Source organism: Ornithodoros turicata, chromosome 1 (assembly GCF_037126465.1).
Source record: "Ornithodoros turicata isolate Travis chromosome 1, ASM3712646v1, whole genome shotgun sequence".
Lineage (NCBI taxonomy): Eukaryota > Metazoa > Arthropoda > Arachnida > Ixodida > Argasidae > Ornithodoros > Ornithodoros turicata.
Window position 1 is genome coordinate 195,484,811 of NC_088201.1, and position 18,827 is coordinate 195,503,637.

The 18,827-nt window shown below is 47.1% G+C and overlaps 1 protein-coding gene across 9 annotated transcripts in view; it reads right to left on the reverse strand.

The window, feature by feature from the left end:
* The window catches only part of LOC135378924 (caspase-3-like), a 205,046-nt gene that overhangs the window by 49,979 nt on the left and 136,240 nt on the right, over positions 1 to 18,827 (reverse strand). For all 9 annotated transcript variants that reach the window (XM_064612097.1, XM_064612092.1, XM_064612094.1 and 6 more), the window contains one exon: positions 1,002 to 1,070. In XM_064612097.1, the coding sequence (XP_064468167.1) occupies positions 1,002 to 1,070 (69 nt within the window). The remainder of the gene's footprint in view (positions 1 to 1,001; positions 1,071 to 18,827) is intronic.

The window sequence follows — 18,827 nt, forward strand, 5'->3', positions numbered from 1 at the left end:
CTAATCGCCGCGCTGCCAAACAAATCGCGAACACTACTGTAAAAGATAGCCCAGATCTCGAACTTCGCTTCGTGATTTTCTAACCAAATGCTCGCGAGGTCGGTGAGGCAGAATACGATGTTATTCAGTTTAGTAGGATCGTCCCGTCTGTTGCGTGAGCTCACGCGGTCGTAGGACGCGAGCCAGTCTTCAATATCCTGCTTTCCAGTCCCCAAGAAAACCGGAGGATCACGCTGGCTCCGGCATCCTGAGTACGAGCCTCCGAGAACGAAGGTGCGTCATGAAGAAATGCGAGAACGGGAGACGGAGATATGGACGAAGGAGCAGCTAGTATAAACTCAGGACTCGAGGTGCGATGCGAACCTCCACCAAACTGTTAAGAAGGAACAGAAAGAACTGATGTCCTGAGGCTGGAACAACATAGAAGGGACAATTACATACAAAGCCTCAACTGTTAAGAAGGATTCGGACGGGAAGAAACCGTGTTTATTCGGCATTACAGCACAGCCAAAGAATCCGCAAACCAAGCATATCAAACAGTTCAGCCCGATGATGACGATTACAAGCTACCCTGAGAAGACCGGCTGGTTTCCCCCTCACAAGACATATGTGTATTTCTGTAAAATGTAAGTCCCCCACGCAAGACGCACCAGTGGAGCAGAATTGATGAATGCGGAACATCCTCAGCGGTAGTCTGAGGATTAACGTCAGTAAATGGTGGTGTTGCAACGATACTAATCTCCCAGAGGCAATCTAACATTGCGGAACTCGCTGCATCGTAAACAATTGTGGCAAATCCAGAAACCTTCCAGTCTAGTGCAATTTTTCGCCTGTAATTTAAAATTCTCAGCTCTGCGTGAGAGTTTTGCTTCCGCGCTCTTCTTGGTGTTCCTAGAGTCGCTATTTATTTATTTTATGGTAATGGGCAGGTAATTACGTCGCCTTGTATTACAAGAGCAAAATACACATGTGTAAATATACGTTATATAGATAATACTCACATCTATCTGTTGTCTGTTCACAACAGTACTTGGGTGCGAGGATGTCGGTTCGTCGTCTACGTCAATATCCTGAAATAAAAATGCGATTCTTACTTGACGGTGTCTGTACCGCGAGATTTGTGAAGGGCATTGTACCAGATAGCCCTCAGCACAAAACGAGGCTAATCCTAAGCCACTGTCCTTCTACCTCTCACGAGATGGCACGCACTTCGATTGTGGTGTGGTGCTCGCAGACGTTGCTGCGGGTGGCTCAGATCGACATATAGGTCATTCTATGCCAAACGCACCAGTGATTGCGCTCAACCCTCCCAGATGTCTTTAAAAAAACCTGTGGCTCATTGTTCCCATGCGCTTTTGCGCAAATTTCAACAAAATCTCTTCTGAGTGAAGGCAAAGCATAATACTTTCATTCCAATACGCTTTGAAGGCTGATCCACACCTTTTATGAAGTATTTATGCCCCGAGAAAACTTAACTTCTGGTATATTTTTTCAGAAGTTTCGATTTTTTTTTCATATTTACTTAATTAATTTGTGTAGGAGGCACAGAACGTGTTAAAATATTTTGAGGCGCGCAGACTTGGCGCGCAGAGAAAATTCATGAATTTCAGAAATATTCCTTTTTACCACATGTTCAGTCACCAATCGCACACGGAAGTGGTTTTGATTAAAAAAATGGGACCAATTGCATTTGATAGTACGCCCCTTGAACATTGATTTCACAGAGATTCATCTTTGTGTTTTTGCGAGGAACAAATAAAAAAAAACATAAGAAACACTTCACCACTCCCGCAGTCATCAGGCATTGCCTCGCAAAGTTGCTCACCCAAGACGCATCGCCGCCGCTGCTGGCAAACGCACACGGGAGCCGCCCAAACCGAAATTTGCCCTGCTTGCAAAGACATGTTGTATGTAGAAATTGACAACAATACTTTCGAAGCTTCACGTTATCATGAGAACGGCCGGGCCGTCTGCTATGGCGCAGTACATGCAGACATGGAGCACTGGAGAGAGAGGGATGTACTTTGACGACGACGACGTGTCTGCAGTTTGCACCTATTAGGGGAGGTCGGGGGGAGAGTTGTCACAATACTTACGAGTATTTTGCTGTGAGGAAAGTATTTTCGTCAAGCTGATGAGACCAACGCTTGATTTTAGTACGATATTTTGGTTATACCACGCACATATTAAAATAAAGCCGTATTTCAAAAACAGTTTTTAAAAAACATCTGCCCGTAGGTCGTCAAGTGTGGCATTACGCCCCAGTAACAGGGCAGGCTGCCATACTGGCAGGAGCAACTTGTCTCAACTGCATTTTCTCGTAATCGTTATTTTGGAGGAGTACCGTATGGAATACCACTGGAAGGGCGTATGCAAAACAAAGAAACAGAGCAGCAGTGAAGAACCTATTACCTTACGCTTCACATTTTATATTTTCACGTCTGTCCTAGCTGTGTAGGATACGTGCAAGCTAGCCTTTACTGGCTGATTGACCGCCATGTTAAATGTAAAAAGTAGCTGTACGTCATTACACCATCTCTAACATGTTGTTAAAAAGCTACTGAAACACCTACTTGCCCATATAGATTGCGCTGTCAGTCGCTGCACCAGTTGAGGGACGTGGCTATTTCCATACTTCATATGGGACAACTGACCCCTATGATAACAGCAGTGACTTTAGCTCAGCGTTGGACTTAACTGTGCAACGCGTTCCGCTGAAAATCCGTGGGAAGACTTCCCAGCGTTGAATACACACTACGAACACGTGCATTCTTCAAAGCTTTAGAATACGTCGTGTAACATTTGGAAATTGCAAGAACGGGCTATTTTACGTACTCTTAAATGAAAAAAGGAATCTTGCTGTGTGCACTTTGCCATGCTTTCCAAGACAATAAAAGTTTCTTCAGCTAGTATTTACTTGTGTCGCTTAAAAAATAGCAACGTAGCTTTACGTAGTTGGTGTGACCGTTGACCCTTGTGAGAGCTCTCCAGGGTCGTCCGTACATCTAGCTCACTTTAATTGGAGGCGACACCGTCCTCCCGATCTGGTTTCCTATATTCAATGACGTCAATTCGACATTGCATGATGAACTACTGGCAATGGGAACGAGACAGAGAAAAGGACCTCTCCCGAAGGTTATCTCCCTACCTCGCCCTCCTTCCTACAGTGTCCAGAAATGTTAACGCTAAACTAGCTACGCTAGAGACAATATAATAATATTCTGAGAGCAAGCACCATCAGGGTGGCCATTGATGGGCTGGAGAGCTCGCGTGCATTCACACGCGACTCGGAAGGCTGAGTTCAGGGCCGTGTTAACCCGCTGGGTCTCGCAGCACTCGTGTACTGCTTCGGCTCCTGCGCATGCCTGAATGAGGCGAGTTCTGCCAGTTTCCGGGACACCGGACTTCCCTCGGCCTTCCTTATTTTCCTTTCGACATCTTCCCTCTGTTTCTGACCCATATTCACCATAGCCGAAGAAGCCGGAAATTTTCGAAAATGTTTTACTTATATCGACTACAATCGTGCCTCGTTAATATGGACAACTGAAATTATGGACGATTTTTCTGAGGATCAAACTTTTTCGATGCATTTTCGTCACGGTAATGTGGAAACTCGCTTTTAAGACAATAGAGAGTCCAGTAGGATACAAGTACAAATCATATGTAATGCATGCATTTTCGTCTCATTATGTACGGTAAATAAGCTCTTCAAACAACATTCCGCCATTTATCGGTTATTAGATAAGCTCTCTCCTGAAACCTTCCAGAGGCAGGGCAACCGAGTAGCTCAGTTCGCTTTCTTGACCATGTTTGAATTGCTTTTCTTCCTTTCTTCTTTTTTGATTCCGTCGTTTATGTTCTTCCCTGACGAATTATTCACAACGCCGATGTGATTCAATTTCCACAACTTCCGCAGTGAGTTGGCCATATCGTCGTTAGAGGTGCACTCGGCTCTGAGTACGCAGGTCACAGCATTCAAGGTTGCACATTCAGTACCAGATGTTGAGGTGGGACTTTGAAATGTCTATCCCATTTTGTTTTAACTGCGATAAGGCATTCGTGATGACTGCAACGCAAAATTTTTCCTGTTACTATTTCTACAGCTGATCTGCCTCCTGAAGCAGATTAATTCCTTGCATGTCCTGAACGTTGGGGAACAATAAGTCATCGGCGCCCTCTAGTTTTGATATTCTGCGCGATGTCAATGTCAGTGGGCGCCCAGAGTACATCCCTGCATACAGGGTGTCCCAGAAAACGTGTCATTGAATTATAATAAAAAAACTACGCCATCTAGAATCATGCGGTCAAGAGCATTTGTTCTTATTAGGTTTTTTTCCACCTCCTAATGTAAATGTGATGTACTACAAGTTTAATTATGTAAATATTTGCGAACTGAACTCGGGAATTTGCCAAGTAAAAGTCACTTTTTTACCCCACCAATATGAAGAGCGTGCCGAATTCAGTCAAATTCATGATAATTGACAGTGGTATTTACGAGCTATCCCTTCGGAAAAAATAGCCGAATATCATGCTTTTCGGAGCACCGGACCATAGCGCGCGACGAGTTTTTGAGCGCATCGCTCGCAGTGATACCAAAGGAGGTTCCGAAGCCAGCCCACAGAGTGATAGTAGAAAAAGTGACAGTTCCTAAAATTGGGAGAGGGAAAGCATTATCCCAGCGAAAGTCGGACGTGATAAGCCGTGCCCGTTTTATCTCTTTCTGCGATGTCGGGGAGGGCTGGGTTTCCAACCTCCTTTCGTCGGACTGACAAGGATTGCGCTGAAAAATTCATCGTGCGCTATTCTGTGCGACCTCCGTAGAGCATGATGTTCGGCTATTTTTTCCGATGGGATAGTTCCTGAATACCCCTGTCAATTTACATTAATTGGACTAAATTTGAAACGCTCTTCACATTGGTTGGGTAAAAAAGTGACCATTACTAGGCAAATTTCCGACTTAAGCTCTGAAAAATTTACATAAGTAAACTTACGTTGCACGACATTCACATGAGGAGGTGGCAAAAACCCAGTAAGAACAAATGCCATTGACTCTAGGTGGGTTAGTTTTTTTATTATAATTCAATGACACGTTTTCTAGGACACCCTGTATATCAGGAACAACACCTGCTTTAAACGGGGTATTCTGGCGGTGAAAACTGGTTTTGTATGTGGCATTTCACTACGTCACATCGCTTGGGATTCAAACTCGACATGCATCCAAAAGTGTTGAGCGTGAGGACTACGTTGTCGCTCCCTTGAAGACTTCACTGTTCGGTCAAGTGTTTCCTTATGAAAGTCTCTTGGCTACCTTCGTCGATTATTTCACGAACGTAGATGTACTTGCCGTTGGCTGTCGCCCAGTACCTAAAAGCAAGTAGAGGTACCTGAGAACTGTTCCTGTTTAGTCCGTCCGGGACCAACACGTTTGTGGCCTTGTTTGTTTCGGTGCTGACCATGCGCTTGCTCTCGGGCCTCCACGATGGGTCACGCACTGCCGATGCGTGCCAATCTCTACAACGGGAACACTGTAATTTTCCTCTTGGGCCCCTGGCGCTGTGGCCTTTTTGTGTACAACGACAGCATGGCTTACCACCGACTAGCTTCTCTTTTCTGTCATCTAGTACCGTAATTTCACGCGTGTAAGCCGCACCGCAGCCGCAGGACGGGTTCTTAGGAACATTTTGAAAATTTTTTGGCAGATAAGCCGCACTCGCAGATAAGCCGCGGGCAATACGCAACGACTGATTTGCGTGACAAAGGAGACCATAGAGGAGGCCATAAACCCTGTGGTCCATACTCCAGGGTCAACATAGTGTGCAACAAACGAAGTCAGGTCTATAGAGTTCTAGCAATTTCGGATTCTGCGCTTCTTGGGTGTTTTTCATGGATAGATGGTCAGTGGTCTTCCAGAAGACGTGAGTCACTGTCACCACTTTCGTTAAAGCTGCTTGGGGGAATGCACCAGGAAGATCAATCTACTCGAATGTGGACCCGCCCCTGTTACGCACTGCTCGTGCATCGGCAGGGCAGTGCTGTTCCAGAAACATTGTCAGCCCTTTCGTTAAAACTGCCGGATGGGAAAAATACCAGAAAAAAATAGTAATCAGATTAGCCGCACCGGTGGATAAGCCGCGGAGCGCCCGTGAGAAAAAAATCACGCATAAGCCGCGGCTAAATACGCTTGAAATTACGCGTGAAATTATTGCCCTGCGACGGTTATTGACGGAGAAATTATGTGCCCTACCCAGTTTGCAGTCGAGTGAGAAATGCTGCCACAAATGCAATAGACGGTTGGAATAGGAAGACGATTCAAGCTGCTCACATTTCTTTGTTTTCCACGGTGCTTGCCCTGTCTGCTAGCACTCCGGTCGGTGAGTCGACTATTCTCGCGGTTCTCAACTTGGACTTCAAGGAACTTTTTTTATTTATTTATTTCATGTACCCTACAATTCCACATGAGTGGCACTACGTAGGGGAGAGGAGAACATAACAGTACATACAAATGAACATATTTTCAAGGTATAAGATTACAACAGCATTTAACGCAGCAGAAATTCTTGCACTCTTTTCAAGAAGATGTCATTGGAGGCCGAACGAATTAAGTCACGAAGGAGGCTGTTTCTCTCGGGGATAGTTTTAACACAAAAAAAATAGTTTTCAAAAATTGTTGATCTGAAACGGTAAAGCTCAATCTTGTGTTCGTGATCTAGGTGTTTAGAAATAAAACTAGGAGGAAACAAGTAGTTACCAGAAGGAATGCCAGAAAGATCGAAATAAATATCACGGAGAAATTTCAACCGAGCTTGTGTTCTCCGAGACTCCATAGACACCCATCCCAGCATGAATTTTAAATGCACAGATCGAAAGTAAGATGAATATGAATTTGTCACAAACCTTGTTGTTTGACTTTTAATTTTTTCAAGTTTTTGTTTACAACCATTCTCATGCGGATCCCAAACCGTGCTAGAGTATTCCAAAATAGGTCGAACATACGGTTTATAGACTATCTCCTTAATGTCCCTTTCAATTTCTTCTAAAAAGCCAAGTGTGCTGCTAGCTTTTTAAATGATCATGTCAATGTGTTTTTTCCCATTTAAGACTTCTGTGAATTTTGACACCTAGATATTTATATTCGTCAACCGTTTCGAGAATAGAATTACACAATGTATAGTTTAAAACTTTGATGCTAGTAGAAAACGACATAGCTTTACATTTGCCCGCATTCAGTTTCATACCCCAGTCTTTGTACTATAATTCTACTTTACTTAAATACCGTTAAAAATATTAACATCATGAACCGTGTCTATGGGCCGATAAATTACACAGTCACCTGCAAATAACCTTATGGAAGAACCAACAACTCCGACAAGACCGTTTATAAAAATTAAAAATAAAAGAGGACCTATAGCACAGATCATTGCGGAACACCCGACGTAAAAACAGTCGAAGGCGAATTCACTCCGTTAATAACTGCACATTGTCTCAGGCATTCAAAATGATGGGTAAGCCAGTTGAAAACTTTTGCGTCTAAGCTTAAGGAAGACAGTTTAAACAATAATAAATTATGATCTGCTGTGTCGAACGCTTTCCTAAAATCAATAAATACACGACCAGTGTGAATTTGTTTCTGTCAAAGTTATAAGCCAGGTCGTGATAAAAGCAGGTTAGCTGAGAAGTGCATGAATACTTACTACGAAAATCGTGCTGGGCCGTCGAAAGATAATAATTGTGTGACAAATGGCTCATGATATTTGAATATATCATATGCTCCAATATCTTGCCAGAAATACTCAGGATAGACACTGGACGGTAATTCTCTTTGTCGCCAGATTTGAAAATTGGCACAACATTGGCGGATTTCCATTCTGATTCTGATTGAATCCTACCAGATTCAAATGAGCGTGAGAAAAGAATAAATAAATAATCGACAACAGCATGAGAGCATTTTTTAAAGACAATCGGGGAAATCCCGTCAGGTCCGCTACTCTTCTTAACATTCAACTTGCAAAGTTGACTAAAAATACCGTTTTTCGACAGGGTTACAGGTGGCATGGGCTCCACAATGTGTACGTTGTACTGAGGGTGTGAAGCTACATCAGGGGAGCAAAACACAGACCGAAAACAGTCACTTACGGTACAAGCCTTAGCAAGATCGTTATCGATAAGATCGTGAGGCGTTTTAATTGCAGGAATGCCCAAGGGTACCTTGTTTTATAGATTTTATGTACTTCCACAATAGCTTTCACTTGCCCCCAAATTTGACTTAACTCTTTCAAAATATGTCGGCTTCTTTTTACGAATCACGTTCCGAATACATTTAGATATCGTTTTTATCTTCTCATAGTTCAAAGCACTGCCGTCCTTTTTGAACGCGGAGAGGGCTGCCGATTTCCGCCTGTCAACGTTTTTATATTCCTCGTAAAATAGGGATTATTGCATTTGCGTTTGTGCTTAATTTTCCGTGTCGGTACATATCCCAGAACAAGGCTGGTCAGTATATATCAAAAATGCTTCCACAGAAAGTCAACACATTCGGATTTCCATAATGTTTCTAAATCAGGGTAATTAGCTACCAGATTCCTAGCCCTAAAATCAGCCCTGCTATACAAGAAAGTTTTTCTCTGATGCTGATTTGGTACTACTCTAGAGTGAGTCAGGTCTATAGAGTTCTAGCAATTTCGGATTCTGCGCTTCTTGGGTGTTTTTCATGGATAGATGGTCAGTGGTCTTCCAGAAGACGTGAGTCACCACTAGCAACACTAGCAGTCACACATTCGTGATCCGAGAGGCCCGGGAAGACAGAAACATCACTAATAATTTCGTCACAGTTACACAGTGGTAAATCTAAAATATTGGAGCCGCGTGTCGGAAGATGGGGGGGGGGGGAACAAATTGGTGCAAAGAATGCATAGATAGCATCTCATCAAAAACTCGGTAAGCAGGTGAATTATTCAATCTCTCATTTCCGATAGTACACCACTTGAAATCTTGCAAGTTAAAATCACCGCATGTTAACAGAATATTATCGGAGATAAAAGATACTTGGTCACACGCATTTCTCAAACATTCCTCGCTTGCGGACGGTAAAAAGAACACAGTGCAATGGATTTCCCTTTCGACAAGAGAGGACACCATACAGACTGACAGTTGTCAAAATTACTCTGGATTTCCTCAACGCGCACATAATTGCGTACACAAATAAATACACCACCGCCATGACTGTTTCTATCCTTTAGAAATGCCGCATAGTTAGGAGGGAACACTTCGAAATCTCTCACGTAATCATCAAGCCAATGTGGAAGCTTGAGTAAACGAGTCCACACTAAACTCCGACAGAAGGGGAAAATAGTGTTTACTGCGCGGTGCCATTCGGCACTGCCCCAAAAGAACTGACAGCCCGAGAGAGAAGAAGCAGTCCTCGAGGACCGTGACCATCGTTAAATGGCAGTGGCGCTACAGGCTCCCCCCTCTAGAAGCACGGAGAGCGAGCACACAAAAATAGTCTAAAGCGGAAGGCAGGTAGGCGGTTTCGAGTCCCAGTGCACCCGGCGAGACGGGGACGAAACCGGAGTCACGGGGGACGGAACCGAAGAGACGGGGGCTCAAAAAGTTGAGCAAGACGGGATGTCCATGTACGCGGGCTTAACGCGATCCGTTGAAACCACCTCGGAGCGCCCGTTGATGAGGAGGGTGAAGGATTTCGGACGGCGATTTTGGACGAGGTAGGGGCCGTCGTATGGGTTCTGCGGGGACTGCCGATGGCCGTCGTAGCGTACAAAGACATGTGTCGTGGTCGCCAGGTTTTGGGTGCACAAAGACGCGACGATCGGATGAGGGTCGGTAAGACGGCGCCCGCAGGGTGGCACAGAATGAGGAGAGCCGGGTGGCAAAATCTTGCGGGTCGGGCAGGGGCTGAGTTGCGACGGGAGCGAAGAATTAACCGGGAAGGCGAAGGGTGCCGCCGTACAGCAAATCTGCTGCGGAAACACCGCAGTCTTTGATGGCGCTGCGGATACCAAGCAGAACCAGGGGCAAGTGCTCGGACCAACGTTCCTGAAACTCAGAGGTCTTCAGGGCTGCCTTGAGCTGTCTATGGAGCCTCTCCACGAGCCCGTTAGAGCAGGGATGATATGCAGTGGTGAGACGGTGCTGGGCTCCCAGGAATCTGCATAGCGCGGCGAAAAGGCGGGAAGTAAATTGGCGACTGCGGTCAGTGGTGATAGTGGCTGGCGCACCGAACCGGGATACCCATGTGGTGAGAAATGCACCACAGATAGAAGCGACGGTAATGTCGGGAATGGGGTAAGCTTCGGGCCATCGGGGAAAGCGGTCAACACATGTTAGAAGGTAGGTGTTACCCGAAGAAGGTAGAAGGGGACCGACGAGGTCGATGTGGATGTGCCGGAAACGGGCTTCGGGTACGGGGAAGGCAGCGGAGGGCGACGACGTGTGACAATGCACTTTGGCTCGTTGGCATGTCAAACATGTGCGGGTCCAGTGACGTATGTCCTTCTGCATGCTGGGTCACAGGAAACGGGTGGAGATAAGACCCTGCATGGCGCGTATACCGGGTTGGGCGAGGCAGTGGAACGCGTCGAAGACCTGGCGTCGAAAAGACTGAGGGACATACGGTCTGGCCGTTCCCGTCGAAGTGTCACAGAGAAGGGGTTGAGCGCCGACAGGCAATGGGACTATTTTGATGGTTAGGTTGTTCGGCGTCGCGCAGAGCTGCTTGCGTTCCGGATCATCAGCCTGTGCCAGAGCAAGGGCAGCATAGTCAATGGCTGGAGGTGGAGATGATGTGACCGCCGATACATCGAGACGCGACAGCGCATCGGCTACTTGGTTGGATTGGCCAGAAATGTGGCGAACGTCGATGATAAACTCGCTGATGAAAGCGAGATGCCGGATCTCACGAGGTGAAAGCGACGCGCTGGAGGATTTGATGAAGAAAGTCAGCGGCTTATGGTCCGTGAAAACGGTGAAGGGTGTCCCTCGAGGAAATGGCGGAAGTGCATTATGGTTACGTAGACAGCAGCAAGCAGCTCGCGGCCGAAAGTGCTGTACCGTTTCTCCGTAGCCGTAAGCTTGCGAGAGAAAAAAATTCAATGGGACGGGCTGGCCTTGATCGTCGAGTTGATGCAGGGCTGCGCCTACTACCACACTTGAGGCGTCAACCACGAGGTACGTCGGTGCGTTTGGGATAGGATGAGCGAGCAGCGTAGCCTCGGACATCTTTTTAACCTGCTGAAACGCTTGCTCAGCCTCAGCTGTCCACACGACTGTTTTACTGGAACGCTTAGTGCCAGAAAGGAGGTCGAAATGTGGGGCAAGTAGACGTGCACAGCCAGGAAGGAATCTTCGATAAAAATTGACCAACCCAAGGAATTGGCGGAGCTTGCGATGAGTTTGTGGCCGGGGAAATCGTCAATAGCTTGCACCATCTTGCGGAGTGGCGTCATCCCATCCGAGTTGATGTGATGACCAAGAAAATCTATGCTGTGTACGCCGAACTCGCACTTCGCAGAATTTATGACGACCCCTAATTCCTGGAGACTCTGGAACAGTTGACGCAGGTGTGATTCGTGCTCCTGGTCCATGAAGCGCTGGAATCTCTGGGCCGCGTTCCGGAGGCCAAATGGCATGCGGACATACTCGAACAGGCCGAAAGGTGTTGTGATGGCGGTCTTCGGGATGACCGCAGGCTCTACCGGAATCTGATGATAGGCCTTTACGAGGTCGACCTTTGAGAACGTAGTGGCACCATGAAGATGGCTGGTGAACTCTTGGATATGCTGCACAGGGTAACGATCGGGGATGGTTATGGCGTTAAGAGCTCTATAATCGCCACAAGGCCGCCAGTCCCCCGGATCCTTCTTCGGGACCATATGCAAGGGCGATGCGCATCGCCCTTGCATGGCGCCTTGCATGCAGCGCCCCCATGGGCGCCCATGGACTGCTGGAAGGTCGGACGATACCGAGGGCAAGCATGTGGTCAAACTCCCGGCGAGCGATCGCCAGGCGCTCGGGAGAGAGACGCCGGGGACGGGCGTGAACTGGCGGACCTTTGGTCAGTATGTGGTGAGTAATGAAATGGCGCGCTGGAGCATCCGGAGGTGGAGGACGTGTGATCTCGGGGAACTCGTCCAGAATGGCGAGGAAATTGGGAGAAGTACAGGGGCGGAGGAAGGTGGGACTGACGGTTTCCAAGGTGGCTGAGACGCCTTAGACCTTCAAACCGGTGACGCCGTCGACGAGTCGCTGGCGCTTCACGTCGAGAAGCAAGTCAAAGTGCCGCAGAAAATCCGCGCCACGAATAGGGTGGGGAACGTCGACAACCATGAAGAGCCACTGAAAGGTTCTGCGAAGAACGAGGTTCAAGGTGAGCGATCGTCGACCGTAGCATGTAATTGGTGAGGAATTGACGGCCTGCAACCTGAAATTTGGGTCGGGACGTAGTCGGTGAGGCGACTCTGGAGGCACGATACTGACGTCCGCTCCCGTGTCGACGAGAAATCTTGTGTTGTTAATCTTGTCCCGAATAAAGAACAGGCAGGTTCCCGAAACACCAGGTGCTGCCGCCCTCATTTGCTGGCTGGACCGTTTCCCGGCCAGCTGCACGGGGGCTTGCATTTCTGAGCTCTGCCGCTGAAGTTAAAGTGGTACCAGCAAAACGGGCTGTCCTCCGAATGCATGGGTGACGCGAAACGGTGACGGCTGGAACGGCGCCGTCGGGTATCTTGGTGACCGACGGGAGAGGGGGACCTGCTGCGGGTGGAAATGCCAGTCACCATTGTCGTGAGATTCGCCACGGCGGCGTTCATGTTCTGCAACGTTGCAGTCATGGCTGCCATTGCAGCAGGTATGCCAGAGAGGTCGATGTCAGGACGCGCAGGAGGAGGCGCGTGGCCAAGGGAGGCGATGGTAGCCGATGCCGCCGGCGAGTGCTCAAGTATATGGTCAGCAAGCTTGGCGAGGTCGTCTAAGGAAGTGCTGCGTGCCGCAGCAGGGATGCAGCGTCCTTCCGCGGGCAGACGTTGCAGAAACAGTTCTTGGAGAAGCGATGAATCTAGAGTGGCGTTGCCATCTAGAGCTCGCATCCGGCGAATAACCTGGGTTGGCTTCTGGTCGCCGAGCTATTGGTTGGTGAGAAGCTGCTGCAGGCGACGTTGGGAAGACATTGTAGTTCGGGCGATTAATTCTGCCTTGAGGGTGTCGTAGAGCTTGTCGAGGGGTGGTTGGAGAATAATATCGCAGATCTCCGCAGCGGCATCGGCAGGCAGAGCCGCAAGGACATACCCGTACTTGGTAATCTGCGATGAAATGTTTCCGGCGGAAAATTGAGCATCGGCCTGGGCGAACCATAGGTGCGGGTCGTGAGCCCAATAAGGTGGTAGACACATAGTGTATGGGGCCGGTTGGTACATATCCTTTGGCCAGGCGACGACAGAAGAAGAAACGAGACGGCGTCGTCGCTGTCTCGTTTCTTCTTTTGTCGTCGCCTGGCCAAAGGTGGTAGAGGCAGGGATAGAGTTCCTTCTAGGGAAGGTAGGGGAGTGGTGGGCAAGGGGCCTGACGTGGGCGGGTCCAGGTCCGGTTGGCGCTGAATCTGAATGTTCATATTAAGTTCAGTAGCAGTAGTAGTCAGGCCGGAGCGAAGCGTTGGCATTCAAAGCAGCGAGAAAAAGCAGGGCGTTCGCCGTTCGGGTCACCAGAGATGTGGAAGAGTGAGTAAACGAGTCCACACTAGACTCCGGCAGAAGGGGAAAACAGTGATTACTGCGCGGTGCCACTTCGCCCCGGTGCCAGGTGCCCCGGTGCGCGGTGCCACTGCCCCAAAAGAACTGACAGCTCGAGAGAGAAGAAGCAGTCCTCGAGGACCGTGACCATCGTTAAATGGCGGTGGCGCTACACCAGGATTCACATCCCATAATTATATCAGGATTAAGCGTAGATAAAAGCGTGCAGAAATCATCAACTTTATTTTTTACGCTTATGGCATTCAACACAAATGCGACAAATCGCATGTCTTTCTAGTGACATTTCGAGGAAACTATATTGAGGGTGGTCCGTTATTCGTTCGATTGTTACCAGTGGCAAACCGCGGCCGACCACCTCGGTCGAGGTCGTTTTGCCTGTATCCACATTACAGCTTTGTGTGACACCAGAACAAAATGAAGTATGAGCTGTAACTGGTCTCCTACATGCATTTAAACTGTCCCACTCAAACGTCACTCCGTTAACAATCATCTTGTTATATACCAAACGTACAGTGCTGCCTTGCTTCCGTTCATCCTTTGCAGGCTTCCATACTTTTTTTCCGGATACCTCTTATTCGATCGCAGAAATCCTCAGATACAGAAAATAGAGTGCACCTCAATGGCTTTGAAGGAGTGTGCCTAGAGGACTGTTACATTGGTAAGCCGATAACAGTGGCACGAAACACAAAACCTGCAAAACAGGAAGAGGGTTAGCCATGCCAACACGATGATTGCCGTGCTCCCCTCTAAAGAAATCCGTAGGACGACGGTCGTTTAAGGGCCATAGTGATAGGCTGCCCTTATGAACCTTCAATATGCGCTGTTGGTCGAAAACTGCTATTATCGACTGGGATACAGACGCTGAGGTTGGCTTAACATCCGTGACAATTCCGTCTTCAACTGATGTCGTGACGCTTCTGACACGAGAGTGGCTAGTTTGGCAATAGAAGTACGACGATGTCAGACGGAAGTGACCATAACACGGCCTCTGACAACATCGCAGAGTAATACCTTAGTTACACTAACGCTCCCAACCACGGTTGAGTCGACGGCAGTGGAACTCAACCGTGGTTGAGACTGTTACACTACAGCGCCAAACGTGGTTTACTCCACAACCACGGTTGAGTGTCGACTGAGCTCCTCAACCACGGTCGGGTCCACTGCAAAGCAAGATGACGGACTCTACTTCAGCTACTGTAGTGTCGTTGGAAGCAATAAGTGAGCTGCCGTGCAGTAAAAAACACTTCGTTTGGTCAGATGGCACGACGATGCACTTGATAAACCCCTGTGAAGACAATGTAGCCGTATCGGGGATCAAAGAGGCCAGAAAAGAAACGCCGCCGATTACGACCGCGTCGAGACAGCTACTGCGGTTTTCGTCGGGAAGCAAGTGCGAGTTAAGATGGAAAACATGACGACGGAATATAGGAAACACAGTTTGTAGTAATTGAGATCTTGTTTCTGCTTGATTGTTGTGTATGTCATAGCTACTTACGCGTATTTTATCCAGCTACCACAACATGCTGGTAGGTGATTCCGTGCGATCAGTGGCGTTTTCGTCGCATTCCCGCGAGCGTGTATGTGTACCTGCGCTTTATTGTCCTTTTCGATATTTCATACTATTTGGTACAACTTATGACATGTCATACTTCAATTTCCAACTTCATCTATGAAACTACACCTATGAAAACTACAGCCACACTGCACGGTTTCGCACTGCTACAAAACGACTACTTCAGAAACAGTGAAGTCATGATTGGTGAGCACAGCTGCAATCCGAATCTGTATGTTGATATGATGTGTAGAACTCTGCATCTGACCGATCAGCTTCAGGATGATGAGGGGATATGGAAATTGGGTGTTGTACATCTTCTTGGCTGGAATATGTGTTGCAGTCAGTATTTCACTGCTTGTTCTGAACTTATATGAACCAAGCATGTGCTTAAAACATGTAATAGTTTGTAAAACATTATTAAGCAGTAAAAATAAAAGAGCAACAATTGTGAAGTCACTAAAATGATAAATATTATAGATAAGCATTTACTAAGCTGGAAATGAGGGCCAGTGCTGGCAAAGCAGCGTGTAATCGAGATGGTGTACTAAAGAACTAACATTTCCTTCAGTTTAAGGAACACACAGTTCATATTGTCTGTACTCAACTATGTGTACTCAACTAACTCAAGGAAATGTTTCCTCCTTTAAAAAAAAAAGTGCTTCATTCGATGCAGACTTATTTTCAATCATCGCCACCACAATAATTTTCTTTTTTCCATAACAGAGAAAGCTGGCATAGTTTTTTTTTAGCTTTATAACAGTGCATTGTCCTTGCAAAGCCTCATTAAATCTATATGTGTAATGTATTATGTCAGCGATTCTCGCTTTTGTTACTTAAGCTGAAAAACGGTCATTGCGTGAAAAAAAAAACTTACAACAACAAAACATAGGCGTATTACCGTAGTTATAAAATCTACATATAAGGAAACATGACAGTAAAATTATTCACTTTAGAGGAATGTACTTGCCCGCAATAAATATGCTGTCATAGTGTTGTAAAACGTTGTTTGATTGATTGAGATTTTTAAAAAATATGGAGGTGTTCCGGTCAGCTACTGCAGAGCTCGTGAATAGAAAACAGTAGAAAAACTAATCTCAAGATGACGAAGAGACAAAGAAGAAATACCGTGCAAAACAAACAAACGAAAAGCAAACAGGGTCCACCTGAATGATGTGTTCAATAAATGAAATAAGAGTTCAAATGGACATATACTCTAGTCAGACAGCATTTCAAATGTCAATTGCGAGAAATGGCCTTCGGACTCTCAAATGACCTTTGTTCGGGGGCGCCTGCCAGACAGGCGGGAAAGGAGTGCTCCTCAACTGACTGCTCTCACCGGCTCCCTTTTTCGGTTTCGTTTTCCCTGTCTGCTGTGGAAATTTGAAGTTGGTCTGTGCGCCACAAATCAAGATGCAGAAGTCATATGCACTTCTCTAAATAGGATATCTAAATACGTTTACACAGTTTCACTCCATTATCCGCATTTCATAGGTTTTCCTACATTCAGCTGCGAAGGTAGCGAGGGTACAATGGCATAACACTGTTGTCGAGATTGCTCCTTTCTGCACCTCAAATGTCGTTGGGGGCCTCCTTTCGCGTTGATGGTCATTTCTTAGAAAGGTCCTTTGAGCTGCCGTCTGACACGGCTCTGAGAGGTCTTTTTTTGCAAATGAAAATTCCACGAAGTCCTTCGAGCCTGCCGTCTGACTGGGGTAATAGACTGTAAAATGCCATTGGTTTTGGTTTCTTCATTTTTTTTATTTGATAATGTGGACAGTTTTTGCTTGGTAAAGTTGCAGCTAAGTGCAACGGGCATGACCGAACGCCATACTACAGGGCACGCAGTTGCGCTTAACCTGCAGTTAAACTATGAAATTGGTAAGGTGTACTGTGCCATTTGCGTCACTGCCAGGGACAAAAAAAAACTACTTGTATGCACATCGCGAGACAAAGACTCAAACGCTGCGTTCGTTGAACGAGGTGTCCAGAATTAGAAGAAAGCTCTTCAACGATTTAGAAGTCATGAGAAGTCAACGCTTCATCGTGAAGCTTCCACGGCGCTCAGAAGTGCAAGCACAGGAGCTAACGTTGCGACTGTGCTCTCTGAACCGAAGCTCAGCCAAATGAATCAAAGTCGTCAAGCTCTGTTCGCTGTACAGTTCGCTCCAAGCGAACAGTACTGTCGTCTGTTCGCTTTCTGGCATGCCAAGGGCCACTTCGTAGTGTCACTTCGCGGTCACAATGAGGACGAAGGTAACTTGAGGCAGCTTCTTATGTCGCGGGAAGCGGATGTGCCAGGTCTCGGGGCGTGGCTCAACAAAAGTAGGTGTAAGTGGAATTCGCCGGACTTGCAAAATAAGATGCTTGAACTCATTACCCACAGCATACTACGTTCCATAATCAGAAAAGTGCGGGACGCGTTGCTTTGCGCGGTGATTGCTGACGAGACCTCTGATATTAGCACGCAGGAGCAGATGTCCTTTTGCCTCACGTACGTCAAAGATGGTCTTGAAGTGGAAGAAGTCTTTATTGGATTTTACGCGACGGCTGATACGAGAGCACGCACCCTCTTGTCAATGCTGAAAGACGTGTTGTGTCGACTGAATCTTCAAATTGAGAGCTGCCGATGACAATGCTACGACGGGGCTGCAAATGTGTCCGGCAAAAGCGGTGGACTTCAAGCCCTAGTTCAGGATATTGAACCAAGAGCGATGTATGTACACTGCCTTGCGCACACTATCAACCTAGTGTTGCAAGACTTGCGTAAGCAAATTGATGTGTGTCGCGACTTTGTCAGCTTGTTCGCCGACTGGGTAAATTTTGTGAAAACATCTCCAAGGCCCCTCAGCTGGTTCGAACAGTTCCAGAAGGAAAGAACACCGGCTCTCAGACAATTCTGTAAGGCCCGGTGGACGCTGAAGGCATCCTCACTGCGGTCAGTGTCAAGTAACTACTTTGAGTCGGTGCAATTCCTTCTTGCTTTGTGATCGGAGGAAAAGAATCACACACGAGCAAAAGTCAATGGCTATGCAAAAGCGCTCGGAAAATTCGATTCATATTTAATGCTCGGGCAGATGATCCCGGTATTTGAGAGATTGGAGAGCGCAAATTCTGCTCTGCAGAAGATGAGCTTGCAGTTTGGGCATACAGAGCAAATAGTGAAGACCGCTAAATAATGTGTTGCTGAACTCCGCGACAAATTCCCTTACTTTTGGAGCATGGTGAAAGCCACGGCTGAGGAACTCAAAACTGGGAGCCCCAGCCTACCGATAAGGCAGCGACAATCCCCACGTCGCTACGACGATGAATCTCAAGCACACGAGTATAGATCCACGGAAACCCATTATCGGCAGAGGTTCTACATGGTAATTGACACGGTTCATGCGTCTCTGTGCACTCCGTTTCCTGCCGGAATGTGGGACCACGTGACCAAAGTCGAAAAGTTCTTGATGGGAAAAACTGACAGCGGCTATCTGTGCGAATTCTGTAAAGGAGATCTTGATGCACGTCGC